Source organism: Eupeodes corollae, chromosome 3 (genome assembly GCF_945859685.1).
Source record: "Eupeodes corollae chromosome 3, idEupCoro1.1, whole genome shotgun sequence".
Classification (NCBI taxonomy): Eukaryota; Metazoa; Arthropoda; class Insecta; order Diptera; family Syrphidae; genus Eupeodes; species Eupeodes corollae.
The window spans coordinates 64,569,558-64,590,274 of NC_079149.1; the positions used below are offsets into that span (position 1 = coordinate 64,569,558).

Consider the following 20,717-nt stretch of genomic DNA (forward strand, 5'->3'; position numbering starts at 1 on the left):
TCTTTCTGTCTGTTGTGTTGTAAAGCTCATAGTCTGATATTTATTGGAATGTCAATCATCTTTGAAGAGAAGAAGTCTTCAATCGCGAAGTAGGCATTACTATCCTTAATTGTATATTTTCGGGACATATTACTTTCTTCTTCTATAAATTTTCATTTGAGTTTGTATGATAAGAACGAAAGCTGCAATTCCCTAATGACAATGTTTATAAGTATAAAAAGATATTTTATGAAGGGTAGCAGATCCAAAGCTGATAAACCACCGGCTTCCCCAAATCACCGAAATCAAGCTTTATTGAGCGAGGTTAGTATTAAGATGGGAACCCTAAACATTACTTTTCATTGTTACTTCCTCTGCCCTTCTGTCTGTTATTATTATTTATGTTGTATGTTCTGATAGCCTAAGTCACTAGGTTGGAGTATCTTTAAGCTTAACATTTATGAAAATCTAATGCAATGTTATTTCTTATGGCATTTTAGTCAACTTTTTGCACGATTCTTATCAGACAGTACCTAAAGGTATTTCAATTTATTTTTGCATGAATGTACATGTAACTGAAGCATTTGGATGAAGAAGGGCGTAAATGACATTTCGAGATAAAAGGACTTAAAGTTTTTTGTTGAGAACTTTTCGTATTCCAATCTAAATAAATTTGAATAAACTAATAAAACATTACATTAGCTTGGTATATTAAAAAAAAAAACAACATTTTTCAGGAAAAGGGCACTTAAATCTTTCTTGCACAAAAAGCTTATAAGTATTTTGAATTTTTAAGAATACAAAAAGAGGTTAAGTAACAAAATTCATTGTTTTTTTTTCTTTTTATTTTGAAAAGTTGTTTTCTGTTCGCATGGTTCCGATAAAGCTTTTCCATATGTTCTTTTGGTTATGAACATTATTTGTTCCTTAAATTTTTATATTTTTTCCACAGAAAGCTGCTTTATCTTTTTTTCTCTGACGTAAAAGTCTTGGTTTTTGTCTGGAACTATTGGGATGTTTTTTGCTATAACAGCTTGATTGCATTTTCCTCGTGGCATTGTTTATAAAAATAGGAGTCATATTGACGCTATCACGGAAATTGATTTTTTCATTCGGTATGTTTTTTGAAACATTTTTAACGTTTAATTTTGCTGGAAGATTTTCTAATGATCGTAAGTGGTTCTCCATGTCAATTACAACGGTATTTTTTTTGCTGGCACTTTTAATTATATGTCGGTATTGCTCAGCAGTGTAAATGGTTTCGTTTTTTCTATTCTTCCAAAATCCCTTCCACTGTCAAAATAAGTATGACCAACTTCAGGAAATATGTGGTCAATCAGATCAAAATATTCCGTCGTATTGACACAATAAAAAGAAGTTTTTGTTTTGTGCAGATCAAGAATCGGGCCATGCAATAAAATGTTTCCTCTTTTTGGCAATTTCACATTCTTGGAAGAATGTATAGAGTGCACTTATTACCTCTGTGCTTCCTCTGTCTGCAACATCTTCGGTCCAGGTTAACATATACGACAATTCCACATCGGAAGTAATGACATGTTTTTCTAGATTATAAAACCACATCTGCCTCAAGTAAAATGCCTTAGACGAATAGCGTTAGCATAAAAGGAATATCAACAAAAAAAACGGTTTCGCTGCCACAGCCTACTTAATGCATTGGAGTACATATACTTGCTTAGAACCTTCACCGTTACTATAACCACTTTAAATATGGGTTTTAATTTCTGCAAGGAAATAAGTAAGCACTTAACCCCTTCATGCGAAATACATTTTTTTGTAATGTTTTTTTTTTTAAATTTATTTTACTAACAAAGGAGTTAAGTGCTGTTAGCCCATTCTTCCACTCATATTATACGATTTTTAGTCGTTAGTAACCCTCTTATACCAAAAATAAAAGCGCTAAATAAGAAAATACGAATCGTAGCGCAACGTGGATTTTTCGCAAAGTATCCTCATATTTCGAAAAAAAACGAAAATCGAAAAAATGTCAATTACCCCCTTCTTCATCCAAACGCCTCAACTATGTATATTAAGAAAACAACTTTACAACAAAATGTCCAGTCTAAATTTAAACGCCAAACATATGCTGCGTTCGTAATTGGTTTGCCATTATATGCTTAAATAGGTTTATGAATACGATTACCACTGCATTAGTGCAATCATAATCCAATGCTTAGAATGAGTTCATTATAGAAAAACTTGACAAAATGAGATTGTTCGAATCCTTCGATATGATATAACCTCTCGTTCTAAACTTTGCGGAAGAACAGTTTTTGGAAACTGCAACACAGATCGTCAGAAATAAGAAAATTCCGACGAAGAAGGATATTTTTTTTTAATATAAAACCTGTTATAACAATTTCAATAAAGCATATTTCAAAAATCAAAATTTAACTTGAAACGATGAATTTCCGGATGGCATATTTTAAACCCATTTTTGGAAGATGAGCCGGTCTACATTTCAAACATTCCATGGAACTTCCAAAATTTTTTATTTGAACGAAGCATTTTTGAACTTCACTTTTCAGGAGCTTACAAATAATTGGTCCTTTATTCATTTTAATTGTTGTTTAAGCTAGGAAAAAAAAGTATTGAATGGCTGCATTCAACAGGTGGTCAACCAAATCTAATGGATTGTTACTTGAGAGCGAATCCAGTTCCTAGTGTTCGTGGATATGTAAACTAATTAGTTTTTTTCTTTCTGGACGGAACCAAAATGCTGATTAAAGGCCCTAAATTTACTTTTGTTCTTCTGCCATTTTCGTGCAAATTCAACAGCATTATATTAACAAATACCAACTTGACCGGAAATCGACAAAACTGTTGCCATGCTCACGCAGAGCTTATGCTATTTGTTTCCATTTATGAAAGAAATGTTGGCAGTACTCCGGAAGTCTGTCGGTCTTAAATTTCAAGGTCTATTTAAGTAACAAATGCATATCCAATTCGTAGAATTCGTTTATACATGTTCCTACACCAATAAATGGTCTTTAGAAATGGTCTTGCGACAGTTTCAGCTCATAATAAAACACACATTCAGTAATAAATAATTTAACATTTTATTTTGAGAAAAACAATCGTTTGCCAATATAGAAGTAAAATAAAATAAATATTGTTTTAATTGCTAGAATTTTTCGTTAAATGATTTGCTTTATACATCAAAACAGCTTCATCATTAAACGCACGAAAATAAGTCTCTGTTCTAAAAGGTAGTCATCAACTCATCCTGGATACTATTGGACCTTAATAGTTGCCTTGGTGTGGGTCCGCTGCCCAATGCTGCGAGATTTTCTGACGATGATGCCTCTGCGTCTTTTTCCGCATGATATGCGTCAGAGAATTCCTTAAAAGATACGCTTTCATTAATTCATTTCATTTTGTAACATAGACAAAACTTACCTTAAGTCTATTGCCAAGGAATACAGATCTCTCACGCTTCTTGTTCATATATTCGGATGCAGCCAACCATCTGTGTTCCAGACACTCCTCACAATAAGGACGTTTACTGTTAATAAGTTTTTGTTAAAAATATCATATATTATTTATGTTTTTAAATTTAAATTAAATACCTTGGGTTTCGCTTGAATAAGAACATTATGAAACGTGTCGCCTCTGGGGTAACTTCACTGTACAGATTTTCGAAACGGTAACGAACAAATGAAATATTCTGCCTGGTTTCTGATTCGTCATTTCCCCTAAACGGACTTGAACCGGATAAAAGAATGTAAGTGATTACACCAACTGACCAAATATCGGTTTGAGGCAGGATAAATTCTTCATTTATCATTTCTGGAGATTGGTAATCCAGCAGCCCACAGACTGGAACCGAACATCCTAGTTTCGAGATTTTCCTCGAGGAGCCAAAGTCAACAAGTTTAATTTGCACCGAACGTACAGTCGACATGACAATATTGTCGGGTTGAATGTCAAGGTGGCAAAAACCTCTCCAGTGGAGGTATTGCAATGCATCTAAAAGTTGAGTGATAACAGTTGCAACCATTTGCTCTGTATATTCGTGTCTGCTGCTGAAATAGTTGAGCACATCAGCACCTTGAAGCTTCTCCATGATAAATATTTTAATAGGCAGATTTGGTGGACTGTATGCAGCGAACAGAGAAGCTATCCGTTCGTGGCGAAGTGTTCTCAAATGTTCGAATTCGTTTTGAATAGAATTCTCGTTGTTTTTATTGACTTCGAAAATTTTACCAACAATCATGGCATTTGTCGATTTTTGAATTCCCTTGACAACGGTGCTGAATTTACCCCGGTGAATTTCAGAAATAAAGCTATATTTATCACTTATGTCAGAGTCGGTTATCCAACTGAGGGACTCACGTTCCAGCTGATAGTCTACGTGCACTTTCTTTTCCTCAGAGACAATTTCGTGGCCACTTTCGGTGAGTTGTTGCAGGTGTTTCATTGCTTTGGTTATGGTTATTTTCGGAGAATCTCCTCCGGATGTTCTTACATTTGTCGGTATTCCCATTTCACTCCATCCGATTTGGTTTCTTGATGCAAGCCTGAAGTTATAGTTTTCTTGGGGTTGAAGGCCATGAACTAAATAAAATTCATGATCAATGTTGTCTGCTATTGTTGTCCATTGGTCACTAGAGGCTTGTTTGTATTGCAGGCTGTAGCAAAGCACAGCAGAGTTGCCATCACACCTGGGTTGTTTCCAACGAAGAAGGACCTCTGTTGCACTGACACCAGAGGCTTCTGGGGAGTCTGGTGGGTTTGGCAAGTTTGCTATAACAACACGACAACGCGCCGTGGTTTGCCCAACCTTATTTCTTGCAACAGCCTTATAAATTCCAACATCGTATAGACTTGCAGGATCGAATTTCAATATTGATCTTCCGTCGTCGTCGACAACGATTTTTATGCGTTTGTTCTCGATTATAACCATATCGTTTTTGAACCATTGTATGCTGGGCTTAGGATCACCAACAGCGAAGCAATGAAGATAAGCAGGCTTACCGTCGGTTATTGCCAGAATTTGTGGCTTTTCCCTAAAGAATGGTGGATTGCCTTCTCTCTGACTTTCAATTAGAGCGTCTGCTTCAGCATACTGATCCAGTCTAGGTCCCAGTTCAGTTCTTAAACGACGAATTGAGTAGGATTCATTAACGGTATAAGAACCAATTCGACTTTTGCGTTCATCATCGATTTCTTCGTCCATTACGTCCGTGAAACGCCTTCGTTCCCTTATGACAGGCAACTTTTTTTTTTGAGAAAGAAATACGTTAAAATTTTGAAAAACAAGTCCAAAACAATAAACAATCTTAAACAACGAATACTATTTAAAGTTTCTTAGGAAAGGAAATATTGAAGAAAAGAAGTTAAATTTTGAGGAGTCTAAAGTGCCCACTGCCCATGGAGACCTTATGTTTTAGTTAATAAAAAATGCCAAGTAACTTACACTCCAATCCAGGTTATCGTTCAAAGCAAAAGTAGGTGATCTTCTATGAGCGACTTTCATGTACTCGCGCAGCCTCACAGGGAAGCTAACATCTCTTAACTGTAGCAGATAAGTATCTGGACCGTATTGGTAGCTTTAAGAGAAAAACAAACTTCAAAACGTTGCAAATCATAATACAACCGAATACCATACCGACTCTCTGACTCAATTAAACCAAGTTCGTAATCAGGATGTAAATATTTCGATCCTGTATCTTTCCATGGAAGTTGTGATCTTTTTTTGGGTTCAGGTGAACGCTCAGGTGAATTATCCGGAGTGTATTTAAATCCGGGTGGATACACCATTTCCGAAGGATGAGTAAAGGCATCGTGCAAGAATCTTCTGCGGTAGTAATTATTGCAGGAAGCATTGGCATACCAATCTGAATAACCCCTGTAGTAGTTTCTTAGACGGTCTGAGCTTATCTTGTAACCGTCATAGTCCTTTCGGTCAAGCATAAAGAACCAGGGGTGTCTTAAAGCAGTTTTGACATCCAATCGCTCGTCAGCATTGTAAACAAGCAGCTTTTTAATGAAATCTCTGGCTTCGAAGCTTATGTCCTTCCATAAGGTTTCGTTAAAGTCCCAATAGCCCTCGCGAATCTTTGTCAACGTTTCCCTATCCGTTGCTCCTCTGAATGGATTAAAACCAGATAATAGGACATATGTTATTATGCCCACTGACCACATATCATGCGAAAAGCTAACTCCTTCGCGGTTTACAACTTCTGGAGAAACATATTCAGGCATTCCAAAGTCTAGTGTGGCAAGTCGACTTAAATGTATTTTTCGCGAAAGTCCGAAATCACAAATCTTAAGATTATCACCTCCAGGTACCCAGATCAACAAATCTTTAAGCTGAATTAAAGTATTGATTACGTTAATAATAGTTTATTGTTAATTATTCAAAGATTTTCATTACCGTTAATCCCATATGACCCACACCAATGTCATGCATGTATTCCAATCCCAGCAATAGCTGTCGCATGTAGCTACAGATATCCCTCTCAGTGTAGTAATTTCGTTTGAGTAAATTGTCCTTCACCAATTCACCACCAGATGCCAACTCTATGATAAGATTGTAGCCATGATCCATTTCATAAGCATCATGAAGACGTATGAGTTTTTTGTGATTCAGCATGTTCATAATTTCAATTTCGTTAAGCATAAATGGACGGAGTTCTGATCTGCCATGCATTATTTTGGCTGCATAGCTTTCACCTGTTGCACGTTCAACAGCATGGTATGTTATACCTTGAGTACCGCGACCCAGTTCATCTCCAATATCATATTTATCAGTAAAGGCAATTGGTTTCGATCTAACGTATGGATGCCTGCCGTAGGTTTTGTATATGTATTGATCCTCGTCGTCTTCAATGTGCACCATAACGGACGTACTGATTGATCCAGCAACGTTTCTAGCGCTGATTGAATACAAACCTTCGTCTTTTCGAATAGCATCGTGGATTGACAGGACACAAATATCAGGTTCGTAAAAGTTTATCTGAAAATATAAAATTAAATGTTAATAGGTATACCGTGTTTCAATTGATTTGAGATAAAATGAATTAAAAAAAGTTGAGCTTAGCCGCATGGAAATAATTAATTTTACGAGAATAATATCAAGCACTTTTTGAAGGAGTTTCATCGAAAAGTTTGAATGTACTTATTAGAAAGGCGCTTTCTTATAATAATAACATACGTACTAGTAAACTGCTGAATTAAAGAATAGTTCCAAAGGCATTACACTTTAAAAAATTATAATTTAAAGTTTTTGAAAGTATGTAGGTAATAGTTTGGAGGTTTGACCCACAAGGACCAATATAATGCCCCAATGGGAAGGATCAGACGATATAAGGGGCTTGAAAGTGAGGCAAGTTTAAAGCATCTGATTGATTGGCTGCCAAAAAACTGCCTTTCGTTTAAGGGAATTTTATTGGAAAGTTGAATGGAAAGTTAGTCAAGAAAAGTCTCCCTAACTATCAAGTTAAGTCTTCTTATGTCAAAATGACAGCTGATCATGTTTTTTCATATAACTGAAAACTGTTATTTATTACTTTATGATTTATTTATTTTCTGTACAATTCCATGTTTGCGACTTAACGTTATAAAAACATATTTTATAATTTTTGTTATTGATTATTGATATTGATGATATTCAATGATTCCAATAAAATCAAAAATTCGTAACAATGGGCAGGTTCAGACGACATAAGGAACTTGAAAGTTGGGCAAGTTTCTAGAATCTGATTGGCCAGCTGCCAAAAAATTACCTTCCAATTAAGGCAACTTTAATGGAAAGATGACTGGAAAGTTAATCAAGAAAAATCTCCCAAACTTTTAAGTCAAGTCTACTTCTATTAAAATGACAGTTGATTATATTTGTTTCATTCAACTAAAAACTGAACTTTATTACTCTATGAATTATTTATTTTCTGCACAACTGCATTTAATGCTTCCTGTAAAAGGGTTTCTTGTAATTTGGAAAAGAAATAGCTAATATTTCTTTACAATACAAATTAAAAGTCGTGGTGGACTTGTAGCTTTCCTGAGTAGACAATAATTTTGTTGGTACTTTTTGTACTATAAACTTAAAGTAGATGTTTGCGAAGTTAAGTTCTGAATTTGAAATTCATGACACTTGCAAAACTAACTAGGTGCCTTGGTCTAAATTTACGTTCAAAGAATTCTTTTGACTGCAAATGAAGTCCCTAATGTTGTGTTAACCTGCCCAATGAAGTTGACTTCAAATGAAGTCCCTTACGTTGCCTAAACCTGTCCAATGGACTTGAAAGTAAGGAAAGTTTTTAGCACCTGATTGGCCAGCTGCCAAAAAATTGCCTTTCAATTAAAGCAACTTAATTGGAAACTTGACTGGAAAGTTAGTCAAGAAAAATTTTCCTAACTATCAATGACAATCGATCATGTTTTTTTAATTAACCGAAAGTTGAAGTTTATTCTCTACGATTTATTAATTTTCCCACAATTTCGTTTCTCGTCAAATTGGAAAAGAAATAAGTAATATTTCTTTACAGTACGAAATGCAAATTGGGATGGACTTGTAGTTTGCGGAGTGTTTTGAAGACAATAATGTGAGTGTTTTGAAGACAATAATGTTTTTTGTAGTTTTTTTTTACGGTAAACTGAAGTAAGAAGATAGGGAAGTAAAGTTCTCAGTTTGAAGTTTATGACACTTAAAAAACTAACAAGTTGACTTGTTCAAAATGTACGTTCAAGGAATGCAGTTGACTGCAAATGAAGTCCCTTACGTTGTATTAACCATGCCAATGACACAGTGGAATAATTAAAAACTGTAGGTACCAATTCTTTAAGAAAGAAGAGAGTTTCGAGCTTTCCGTCTGTGTAAAATTATACAGCTCAGTGCAATTCAAATATTTACAATACCTTACATAGATCATAGCCGACTCCTTTAATCTTTGTTAAAAATACTTTTTCTTGTTTGGCGCCAATACTGTATTGTTCTTAAATTATATTAAGTCAAACCTTTAATCTGCTAGTATCTGTTACTGGTTGCCAGTCCTTAAACCATTTAATTTCAGGATAAGGAACTCCCACAACATGTGCTTCGATTCTTCCACTTTTTCTCGACATAATATATAATTCATCTGGGCGTTTTTTGAATCGTGGATGTTCGGCAATTTCCAATCTAACTCTTTGTCGAGCTTCTCCATGTTCATTGGATGCAACTGCTTCATAAATTCCAACATCACGATCTAGCATTCTAAATGCGGTAAACAAAAATTAATAAAATAATATTATCTAAAATTCTTACTTTTCTTAAAGTAGATCAATAAAATTTAAATGATAAGAAGTTTACGTGCCTGTTAATAAATAACGTTGCTTGGCCATTTCGGGTATAGCTGTAGTCAAATCTGCCACCAGATTCAATGAGAACATCGTTGAAATAATAAGTCATCTTAGGCTTAGGATATCCATAAACAAACCACATTAAGTTTGTGTCATGACCCTTGACACCATAAGAAACATCTGCTTCTCTGCGCAGGAATCTGTCATAATACAAATAATAGTTATCATCACGTTAAATGCCAATTTATATTAAAAATTAATTTGTTAATTTAAACTTAACTAATTTTTTTTAAAGGTATACTTACTGAGGTGCATGAGCCAGTTTATCATGTGCAGGTCGTTCAATATCAAAGTCTTTCGGAAAGTATGGTGAGATGTCGGGTCTGAAATCAATTCCTGGTGGTAGATAAGGATAGATCTTTGGAGCTTCAGGAACAAGTTTTTTCCTTTAAACACAAAACAAAATAAACACTTATGTCTATACGAATTCAAAGAAAAAATTAAATTTTGTACCTATAGGTTTGCAAATATGGACTTGGGTCGCTAACACCAAATTGATTTTCAACTCGAACTCTAAGTCTATAATCTCTTTGTGGGTCAAGATCTCTTATGTCTAAAGCACATCCACGAATTCCCGTTTTGATAGTGCGCCAATCTCCCTCTGGCATATCCATAGCTTCAACCTAAATATAAATTAAAGATATACCTTAGCTTGATTCTCAAAACAAACATACAAATTTAGAAACTTACTTGATAAGTAACAGGATATCTTGGTGTTAGAGGCAAGGATGGTTTCCATGCTAAATTAAGGCGTCTTTCTGTCATTTTAGCAATGTACGGCTTCTCAGACAAAGGAGCTGGAACTCCCGATTTCTTATGCTTGTCAAATCCAACATATTGATCACCAATCGATGCATGAGGATGTGGATCCAATGATGCTGAAATTAAAATATGTATGAATCATAATACCAAATTTTTTTTATGATAATCTCAAAAACCGACAGAGTTAAACTTAAGCAAAAATGCACTCTTTATTTTAAAATAATACCTATATGTAAATGCTGTAATGGTATTACTAAATGGATACTACATTATAATTAATATTTACGAGTATGTCTAAGAAAACTAGTTTTTTGAATTTTGATATATTGATAACATGTCCTTATATCTATCAAATGCGATCTAATAGATGTAAAGTTCAAACTAACAACATGATAAAAATCGTAAGCGGGACAAAAGTGCCATTCTCAAGCCTACCGCAATCTTAAAGCGCCTGTATTTTAAAATCTTTTCATAAAAGATACTTTTAAACCAACGCGAAACATTAGGAACGCAATTGTTTTGCTTGAATTATGGGAGATCACAGTAAACGCAATACAAAAATGTGTTCTGGAAGAAAAGCCTGATCTGATATTAAATGGTATAGTTGTTCATTGGTACAAACTTGTTGAATTCCAAAAATCACCCTCAAATGTGCAACGGTGCGAGATAAAATTTTAAAAACCTAAGGAGATGATTTTCAAAGTAATGTGAGTACTTACATTTTTGAAGAAATAAAACCGAAAGAAGTTCTATTTGGCAGATTGTTTAAAGTAAGTTAATTTTAAACAACTTCTTCGAAGATTTTCTCGCATGAAATTATAAAACTTCAAACCTAGCTTTCACCTTATTTAAGATAAGAATATATGTATGTATATATGTATATTAAATAAAATACGAATACGTGTTGAATTATTTGAAAGTTAATTTAAAAATACAAAAGGAGGCTGGGATGCGACCCACACTGATAAATTCCCATCCCGTCTGTAGTTTTGTCTTGCTTCAAAGTTTGTAAGTTTTCGTGTTTTGTTAAAAAAGTTGTTTGTTGAATCATTTTAAAAATTAATAACAAAATAATTAATAAAAATTATTAACAATATTTTGCATTTATGATGAAATAGTTTGATTTTAAAATCTATTTTAGCTAACGAGATATTTAGTCGAAAATGGATTTTTACCAATCTTAACTGTCAATTCGATTTTTCTCAAAATTATTCCGAATGTTGAAAACAATATTTCTTACAAGAAACCAATACTTTTAATTTTTGAAAATATATTTGAATCGAAAATCGATTTTTAAAAACTTATATTATTTTTTTTAGGTTTTTATTTTTTGTAAAAAAATTGTCAATTCGATTTTTCTCAAAATTTTTCTGAATATTGAAAACAATATTTCTTATAAGATAAAATTAGTTGAAAACATAATCTCAAATCTTTGGAAAGATATTTACTTCAAAAAAAAAAAAAACAATTTTTACCAACTTTTGGTAATTTTCTTTTAGGTTTTAAATTTTTTTTACAAAAACTGTCAATTCGATTTTTTGAAAACAATTTTTTTTTGAAAGTTAAAAGTAGTTTAAAGCTAATATCTCAATGTTTTGAAGATATTTGAGGCGAAAATAAAATAAAATTGTCAATTCGATTTTTCTCAACATTTTTCAAAATGTTGAAAACAATATTTTGTTATTAGATAACATAACTTTGAAGTATAAATCTCAAGTTTTTAAAAAGATATTTGAGTCGAAATTCAGTTTTTACCAACTTTGAGCAATGTTTTTTTTAGGTTTTTATTTTGTATAAAAAAAACTGTCAATTAGTTTTTTTTTTCAAAATTTTATCAGATGTCGAAAATATTAATCTGCGTTGCAAACAATTGTTTTGGAGATGAAATTATATTTTTGTCGTAAAATTTTGGAAGTGACAACATTTTTTCCAGTTTTTTTTGATTTATAAAAAAAAACAGTTAATTGGATATTTTCCAAAAATATACTTATTTGGTATCACGTTAAAATATATAATATAAAATTTAATTCAAGTTTCTATCGTTATTGGGTCATTTCTTTAAACTGTTATGCTAAAAAAACTACCCACAATTTTCTTGAGAACCCTTTCTGCATCTTTCTGCATTATTATCTGTATAACAAAATTTATTTGATGGCGATTTCTCTCCCTTTTTTTGAGGTATGAACGACGAAAAAACGTCGCGATCGTACAGACGTACGGACATACTGACGGACGGACGCACAGACATCTTCCTAAAAATCTTTTACTTCTACTTTAGGGACTTCGAAAAATGTCAACATTTTCAATTTGAAAAATCGGACCCATTACCTATAATTACTTCCTATGGGAAGTTAAAAATACATTTGTCAAGTCCATTCTTAACATATTTTCTTTAGGTGTCGTAATGATCGATTTATGATTTTGTTGTAATACCTTCAAGGGAGGATCTAAGAAAAACCAATCTTCTCTTATAACCCAATCTTAAACTAATTGCATTTAACGGCTTAACTAAAATGTTCTCACTTCAAGCTATGCAACTACGGTTTTTAATATTTAAGATATTGTAACATTTGAAGTCAAAATACAAAACATTAATTTTATGCATTCATCTTTTAACTGAAATCAATAATTTTCCTCTCGAATTTGACTAGACTAGATTAGTATCATTGAAGTTATTATTTTACTTAATATGCATTAAAGAAGGTAACCTTAGTAAAGCCGTTATTAATATAGCATCATTTAGAATAAATAATTAAAACTTATTTATGTATGTTACCAACCATCATAGAAAAGTTCTCCATGACACGTTTCTTCTCCTAGAGGATTGAATACTCTGCAAGAGTATCGCCCCACATCACTATCGTCGACATCCTTAATGTTAAGCCGTATAATTCCATTTGGTTCGTAATCAAAGGAAATTTTATCAGTTGGGAAAAGTTTTTGACCATTTTTGAACCATTCAGCTTCTGGTTCTGGGAATCCTGTGGCACACGCTGTGAATTTGGCCGACATCCCGTGAGAAACTTCGGTGTCGCCAATTTTTTTCAAAAATGATGGTGCTTCCGATCGGGAATGTTTAGTCCTATCGATTAAAATTATACCCAAATGACATTACTCCATAAAAAAAGACAAAGTTACTTACATTTCAGGGACCACTTCCAAATGACTGGTGGTAATATCTTCTCCCTCTCTATTTCTAGCAATACATTTGAAAGAACCAGTATCGTCATGTGTTAGGTTCTTAACGTGGAGTATATGATGATCGCCATCGTTCTAAAAAATAGATGTGTGAATTTATAAAAACAAATTTTTTTTTTCAATTTTATTTTTTAAGAGTTATTGTTTCGAAGAATTTTAAATGAAATATTTACCTTTACTTCGTATTTATTGCTGTCTTGCAGTGGTTTATCTTGATAGTACCAAAACAGCTCTGGATATGGAACACCAGAAACAGTTACAGCAAGCTTAGCGTCCTTTCCCACGGCTTGTTGAAGGTTTATGAGTTTCTGGGTAAATTGTGGTTTCTTGTATATTTTACGGACATTTGCTATACACTCAGAAACATCTTCGCCCAAGGGATTTGCCAACAAACAACTGTAAACTCCAGAATCTGATGGAAGTACTGGATTAATCGATAAGGCCACGGATTTTCCATCACAAGTCATAAGGACTCGGTCATTTGGAGACAACGGAATGCTATCTTTTGACCAAATAGTCTCCGGAACTGGATTTCCAATGAATGGAGCTGATATAGTTAATTCTTGGCCCTCATCAGCATTTACATCACGAAGCGAAGATGAAAATTGCGGTGGATGTTCGAAAGTTGATTCATCAGCTTTTGGCACTATGCAAAGCTTGCCCTTTGATGATATCTTGCCTTTGTCATTTACAGCTGCAACTTCAAAGAGTCCCGAGTCGGTAGGTGTGGCTTTTTCAATAATCAAACTTATGCTATTGTCTGGATTTTCAACAATGGCAAATCTTTTGTCCTTTTCTCCAATTTCTTCACCATTGTGATACCATTTAAGAGCTGGTGGTGGAAAACCGACTACCTTAACATTCATTTTAACAGGGTAACCCTCAACACTCTGAATGTCTTGTAAGTCGGCAACAAATGAAGGCTTGGCTGATTGTGGAACAACTGCCACGTTAACCTTCTTTTCAATTTCGCCTTCGCTATTGGCAATAACTATTTTATAAGATCCAGCGTCTTGAGGTTTGACAGGATCGATGCTGTTAAATAAATTATTGTTTGTAATTCAAATGGAAAAAATTAACTTCAACATACCATAGACCAATTATACCATTAGGCTTATTGACGAAATTTAGCGACTGTGTGGGATGAAGAGGTGTTCCGTCTTTGAACCATAAAACTTGTGGTGATGGGAATCCAAGAACTTTAGCTTGAAGTGTTGCTGGAGAACCTTCAACTGCTTTGATGTCTTCAAAAGGCTCAACAAATACCGGAGCCATGGGTTCCGCTAAACATAGACAAACATGTATAAAATATATCGATTTTGAAAATGGGATTTATTTAACGTACGTTTAATAGCAACAGCACAAAGTGATTTAATTTCTCCATTTGGATTGCTAATGACGAGTTTATATGAACCGGAATCGCTGGGGCTTGCTTTTTCGATTTCCAAACGAATAAGTCCCTCAGGAGTTGCTTCAAGTTTTATACTGAAAAACATATCTTGTATTAGTATAGTTCAAGTTGTTTGTTTAAATCTACATATATCTTGATACTCTAACAGTAATAATTTTAATTTAAAGTAAGTCAATCTGTAAAATGAATTTTATTCTTCAAATATATACTCACCCTTCACCTGGGAATATCTCGTTTCCATCTTTATACCATTTTACTTCGGGCGCAGGACTTCCAGTTATAGCGGTTTCTAATATAAGAGGTTGTCCTTGTGAAACTTCAACCGATTTTGCTAAAGGAGTTGTAAAGACTGGTGCTGTTTGAACAAGTTCCAATTCGAATTTCACTTCGGTTGTTCCAACTTCGTTCTTTGCAATTGCGGAATACTGAAAATTTACGTAAAGTAATTTAGTCTCTACCTTAAGTATAATAAAATAAATGTTTTTTTTTAAATACGTACCATTCCTTCATTTGTTGGCCTAAAATCTTCAATGGACAAAGAGCTGAAAATTTGGTCTTCATCAATTTCCTTGAATTCAGCTACATATGTGCTCCTCTTCTTATCGTTCTTCGCCTTATAGTCGATTGGTTGTCCATCTTTGAACCACTCTAATGTTGGTTGCGGTATTCCATGTACTTGAACCTCAGTCCTCATTGGATGATGGTCGCATATTTTTTGGTCCTCAGGTGCAATAACAAATGCAGGTTTCTCAACTTTAAATTATATTATGTATAGATAGGTTTAAGTCTTCACTTTTATTAAAAAGAAAATTAGTTTACCGTGAATATTTAATTTGAAATCTTGTTTTGTTGTTCCACATTTATTTATGGCAGTGATTGTGTAAACTCCTCCATCTGTTGGTGCTACCGAGTGAATGACCAATCTATACTTTTCAGCTTCGACATCAGCGATGACTTCAAAGTTTTCATTATTGCATAGGTTTTCGTTGTGCCTTGACCATGTAACCTTTGGTTTGGGATTAGCATATACAAGAACATCGTACACAACTGCTTCGGATGGAATGCAAAACTGGTCCTTTAAACCCACGATTTCTGGCTTGGAAAGAATATCCAACCAGCAGCTCGAGTTAAGTGAACCGTATTTATTTTCGATGCGGATCTCATATCGTCCAGTATCGAAATGTTGAGCTTAAAAAAAAGAAACACACAAAATAACGATAGTGATAAACTTATCGTATTTAAAATTAAAAAAAAAAAATATCCTACTTTCTGCAAAGGTCAGCTGGTATGTAAATTCTTTAAGTCCATGTTCGAGATCTTTTTTAATAACATTCATTTGGATATTAGCATCTGGTTGAACAACATTTCCATCTTTCAGCCATGTAATCTTCGGTTCAGGATCAGCAGTAACAACTACTGACAAAGTATGTTTGTTTCCCTTTTCTTCAGATATGTCATGCAGTCCCTTGGTCAATATCGGTTTTCTATATTCGGCAACTCCTACAAAATCAATGAATTTTAGTTTATTTAAATCTTTATTTTTCAGTTAAAATAAATTAATTTACCTTCAAGCGAAAGTACGCATTTTTGCGACTGCTCTCCAACCTTGTTCTTAATAACAGCCTTGTATTCACCCTCATCACCAAGTTTAAGCTCTTTGATTTCCAATTTGTATTTTTCCTAATGTTTAAAAAAAAAGTTACTAACTAAACTTATTGTATTTCTTGAATAGCTTTCAATAAAAGTATTAAAACCATTTACGGTTACAATAGCCCTATATTTTGCGTGCAATCTAAGTAAAATATACTTTGAAAAAATTAAAATGCAACAACTGCGAAGTTATGAATTGAATTTAAACTGCAACTACACGTAATTGTCGTTATTTTAGTATTATTAAATGAAACTAAAATCAATCCTAGTATTTGTGAACATACCCCTTCGTTTGATATGAGAATTCTTTCAGTTGCCTTCATTGGTTTTCCATTGTGCAACCATTCTACTTCAGGCTTAGGTATACCACGAGCGATGACTTCGTACTTGAGAGGCACTGATTCATATGATTTTGAATCAAACAAATCTCCATGGAGAAGCTCAGGAAGAGCTAAAAATTTAAAATAGTTGTTAAAAAAAAATACTTATTGTAAGTATCCCAAGCTAACTTACTTAAAACTGCAACTTCAACCTTTTGTGCATTGTATCCTTCTTTATTCATAGCTCTGACTTGATAGATTCCAGCATCAGAAACCTTGATCAAGTTTAATGTCATGTAATAGTTCTCAATTCTTTGAGAATCACGACTTATTTTGATTCGGGCGTCTGCAGATACTTCTTGGCCATCCTTATACCTAAAGACAATGCATTAAATATGGAGATGCTTTTGAAATTTTTCTTTTTACCAAGTCACTTCAGCTTCTGGCAAACTGTATATCTCAGCTTCCAGTTTTAAGGTTTCACCCACAAGGATTTCACAGTCCTTTGTGAATTTCTTTATTTTTGGCACACCTGAAGAATTAAGAAATCATTAATTCCTGTTTTAAATCAAGCAAATATTGATAATAACTTACAATGCACTTCAACTTGGCAATCACTTTCCAAGCTTCCATAGGCGTTTAGAAGCTTACATGAATAACAAGCTTGCAGGGAAACGATAGCTTCCTTCAATATCAACTTGAACTCATCTCCTTCTTCGACTTGCCTGAAATCTTTGCGTTTTTCATCAATTTCAATTCCGTCAATATACCACTTGATTCCTGGCCTTGGATAACAATCGACATTCACATTGAGCTCAACATTTGTATCACCTTCTTTGACGATAATATTCTGAAGTTTTTTTCTGAATACTGGAGGACATTTAATGCGTAGGTTTGTTTGATCCTTAACCGATCCATGTTCATTTTTGGCTTCCATTGAATACTTTTCAGCATCGATTCTTGTGGCATCATGAATTTTCAGCGTATAACAATTGCCATCCACGGACATTGTATACTTTTTGTCTTTGGTGGTCAGCTCAGTTTTATCTTCAAACCATTTTATTGTAGGCGAGGGGTATGCATCTATCCTAACCGACATTATAACATCTTCGTGTTCCCCATAAACGTATTCTTCTTCTAGGTGTTTAATTATTACTGGACCACTACGTACTTCACATTCCCAGAACTCTGAAGTTTGGTTTAATTCGTTGGTGGCTGTTATTGAGAATGATCCAGAATTTTCAAGGCTTATCTTTGTGATTGTTATCTTGATTTTCTCTGTACTCTTGCCGATACTGGTTGAAGTTATTTTTACATAACTTTCGTTCGTTATGTCTTTTCCGTTGTTATAGATTTTAATGTCTGGCTTAGGACATCCTTCGACTTCAACTTCCATTTCGACATCGTCGCCAGCAAAACAAGTGATGTTGGAGGGTTTTTTAATTTTGGGAGGTGCTAATAGAAAAAAAATATTATAGTTTTTTTCATAGGTCTTAAGTTAACTCTTGCAATACCATAACCTTATAACACTTGAAAAAAATATAGTACAAAGAAATGTGGATTTTTGTTCGTAAATTTAAAGTATTTCAGAATTTGTACATACCTTGAACTACCAGATTAATTTGGCCCGAAGTTTCTCCCAGCTCATTTTTGGCACTAATTATATATTCACCAGCGTCTTCAGTATTTGTATTTTTAATAAGCAATGACATAGTTTCTTCATCTTCAAATAATATTCGGTGACGGTTATCAGCTGAAATAATTTCTCCATCGTGTGTCATTTGCACGGCTGGTTTTGGGAAACCTTTGCATTGAAGTTCCAAAATTGCTGTACCTCCAACTGCTACATTTGCTTCTCTATGCTCTATTATAAGAGTTGGTTGCTCAGGTTCTCTGTTCAAAGTTTGAATTGCTCCTTGAACTGATAGCTCAGCACTACATGAAATATTTCCAGTGGTCGTTTGTGCCACACAAGTATAAATTCCAGCATCTTCTGGCTTAACATGTTGAAAAACTAATGCTAAAGAATCTTCATCTTCACCGAAGAGGACTTTAAAACGTTCTTCCGGATCAAAGTCAACTCCATTTCTCTTCCAAGTAAATGCAGCTTTCTCACCAGCTGGAAGTATTTGTCCACTAAGAGAACCAAAAACATTTTTATCCTCTGCCAAAAATAAAGGAAACATTAATTTATCATTCAAGTTTAGATTGTTCCACTTGCCTATTGTTGTAACATTAGCTTGGCAAGATGTTTTTCCAAATTTGTTTTCAGCCTCACATGAGTAGACTCCTGCATCAGAGGAAAGCACCTCAGTTATTACTAGCTCATAAAATCCGAGGTAGTCTTTATCACGAATAATTTGTATCCTTTCAGATTCAATTATTTCTACCCCATCCTTGAAGCTAGGAACGTATGTATAATCATAAAATCGATGTATAAATTGTTTTTGGTTTCGAATAACTTACAAATGAACTTTAGGTTTAGGATCACCAAGAACTTTAACCAGAAATCTGAAGAATGAAAACTCCAGCATCTCGGTGTCTTTCAAGCTAACTAAAAATACCGGTTCCTGATCCATGTCTTTGACGCCTACTGCTTTATCTTTTGTTTATGAAAATGTTTTTAAATGAGATAATTTTATGTTCCAAACAAACATTAAACTTACCCTCGCCAATAATAAGTTGACTTGAGCTCGATGTGCTTTGAATGCCTGATACAGCTTTTGCAGTATATGTCCCAGAATCACTTTCACTGAAAATGATTTATCAATGAATAATTTGTCTTTTTAGATTTCTAGCTTGCTGGTTATTCAATTCTCGTCACTTTTTTCCATTCAATTGTTTAAAACTTACCTACAATGCTTGATTGTTAATCTATGATAGTTCAATTCGTTTTCCGTAGCGCTTACACGATCCGCTAATGCATCATTTAACGGCTTATTATCTTTCATCCAAGTTACAAGACCTGGTTTTTCAGCGTACTGAATTTCAAAAACTGCATTTTCTCCAGCTGCAAACAAAAAAAAAACAGTTATTATTTCCTCCAATTTAAATTGTTGTATTTTAAACTTACATTTAACATGAACACTTTTAAGATTTTTGGTAATTACTGGTTTTGAAAGTGATCTCGATGAATGCTCATCATGAATTTCACTGCGTGCTCTTGATGTTGCCCTCGAATAACGGTCTTCTAGACCAGACTGAAGGCGATTGTCTTTAGATGAAAATATTGAAGCACGGTCCTCGGTCCGGCTTGTAGCAAACCTCGATGATTGTGTTACCGATCCGGCGTAGCTGCTTTGTGAAGCTTCTCGAACGTTTCCTGGGAATTTGTAGTATGATTTAACTTGGGCTTAAGAGAATTTATTTTATTTTACAAAATTCAAACTCCATTATTATGTATAGGTATATGTATATATATAATTAACAAAAGAAAAAAAGTAAATTTTCTATGTGCAACATTGATATTGTTTAAAGGACATAAGCAAATCTAAGGCCTGTGACATAAGGAAAACTACAAAAAGTGAAAATGAAAATATTATGTAAGCAAGCGTTTTTTAAACAATTTGCTTCATTGCGTTTTTTTTAACAAATAAAAATTCGTTTATGTATATGTTTGATTAAGTCACTATTTCAAAAAAAAATATATAATAAAAACTACAAAATAAAAAGAAGGAAATAAAAATTAAAAAACCTTAAAAATTAACTAATAACAAGCTATAATTTAGTGCGCTTGAAATTTAAGCTAGCTAAGTGGGTAAAATATACTTTTTTGAGGACATTAGAGTCGTTAAATATGTAGTTGCTTTCATATGAATATCTGCATACGATGGGTCTGGACGCGTTTTACTCCTGTTTGTGCAATTTATGTGTAGCTCAAGTTTTAATTGAGATATAAAACTAATTGCACTCGAAGAATGTGCAACGTATATGTACCTGTTTCACTGATAAGATATGTGCGAAGCCTAGTCGAATATAGAAACATTTTACTTTTTTAATACATATTTAAGGTCATTGTAAATTAATTTCTAAAC

At 33.6% G+C, this 20,717-nt stretch overlaps 1 protein-coding gene across 1 annotated transcript in view; it reads right to left on the reverse strand.

Annotated features, from left to right (window-relative positions):
- Positions 1 to 3,032: 3,032 nt before the first annotated feature.
- LOC129952871 (obscurin) overlaps positions 3,033 to 20,717 on the reverse strand; it is a 46,008-nt gene continuing 28,323 nt past the window's right edge. Inside the window, 31 exon segments of the mRNA XM_056065786.1 lie at positions 3,033 to 3,340; positions 3,397 to 3,502; positions 3,567 to 5,215; positions 5,417 to 5,549; positions 5,609 to 6,312; positions 6,377 to 6,958; positions 8,959 to 9,196; positions 9,297 to 9,482; positions 9,588 to 9,728; positions 9,796 to 9,965; positions 10,033 to 10,220; positions 12,885 to 13,186; positions 13,247 to 13,377; positions 13,476 to 14,337; positions 14,393 to 14,585; positions 14,648 to 14,787; positions 14,927 to 15,138; positions 15,213 to 15,466; positions 15,533 to 15,901; positions 15,980 to 16,213; positions 16,279 to 16,393; positions 16,648 to 16,826; positions 16,829 to 17,058; positions 17,110 to 17,215; positions 17,278 to 18,138; positions 18,287 to 18,847; positions 18,905 to 19,086; positions 19,150 to 19,285; positions 19,350 to 19,435; positions 19,537 to 19,693; positions 19,757 to 20,005. Coding sequence (XP_055921761.1) covers positions 3,200 to 3,340; positions 3,397 to 3,502; positions 3,567 to 5,215; positions 5,417 to 5,549; positions 5,609 to 6,312; positions 6,377 to 6,958; positions 8,959 to 9,196; positions 9,297 to 9,482; positions 9,588 to 9,728; positions 9,796 to 9,965; positions 10,033 to 10,220; positions 12,885 to 13,186; positions 13,247 to 13,377; positions 13,476 to 14,337; positions 14,393 to 14,585; positions 14,648 to 14,787; positions 14,927 to 15,138; positions 15,213 to 15,466; positions 15,533 to 15,901; positions 15,980 to 16,213; positions 16,279 to 16,393; positions 16,648 to 16,826; positions 16,829 to 17,058; positions 17,110 to 17,215; positions 17,278 to 18,138; positions 18,287 to 18,847; positions 18,905 to 19,086; positions 19,150 to 19,285; positions 19,350 to 19,435; positions 19,537 to 19,693; positions 19,757 to 20,005 — 9,797 coding nt within the window. The 3' untranslated portion in view covers positions 3,033 to 3,199.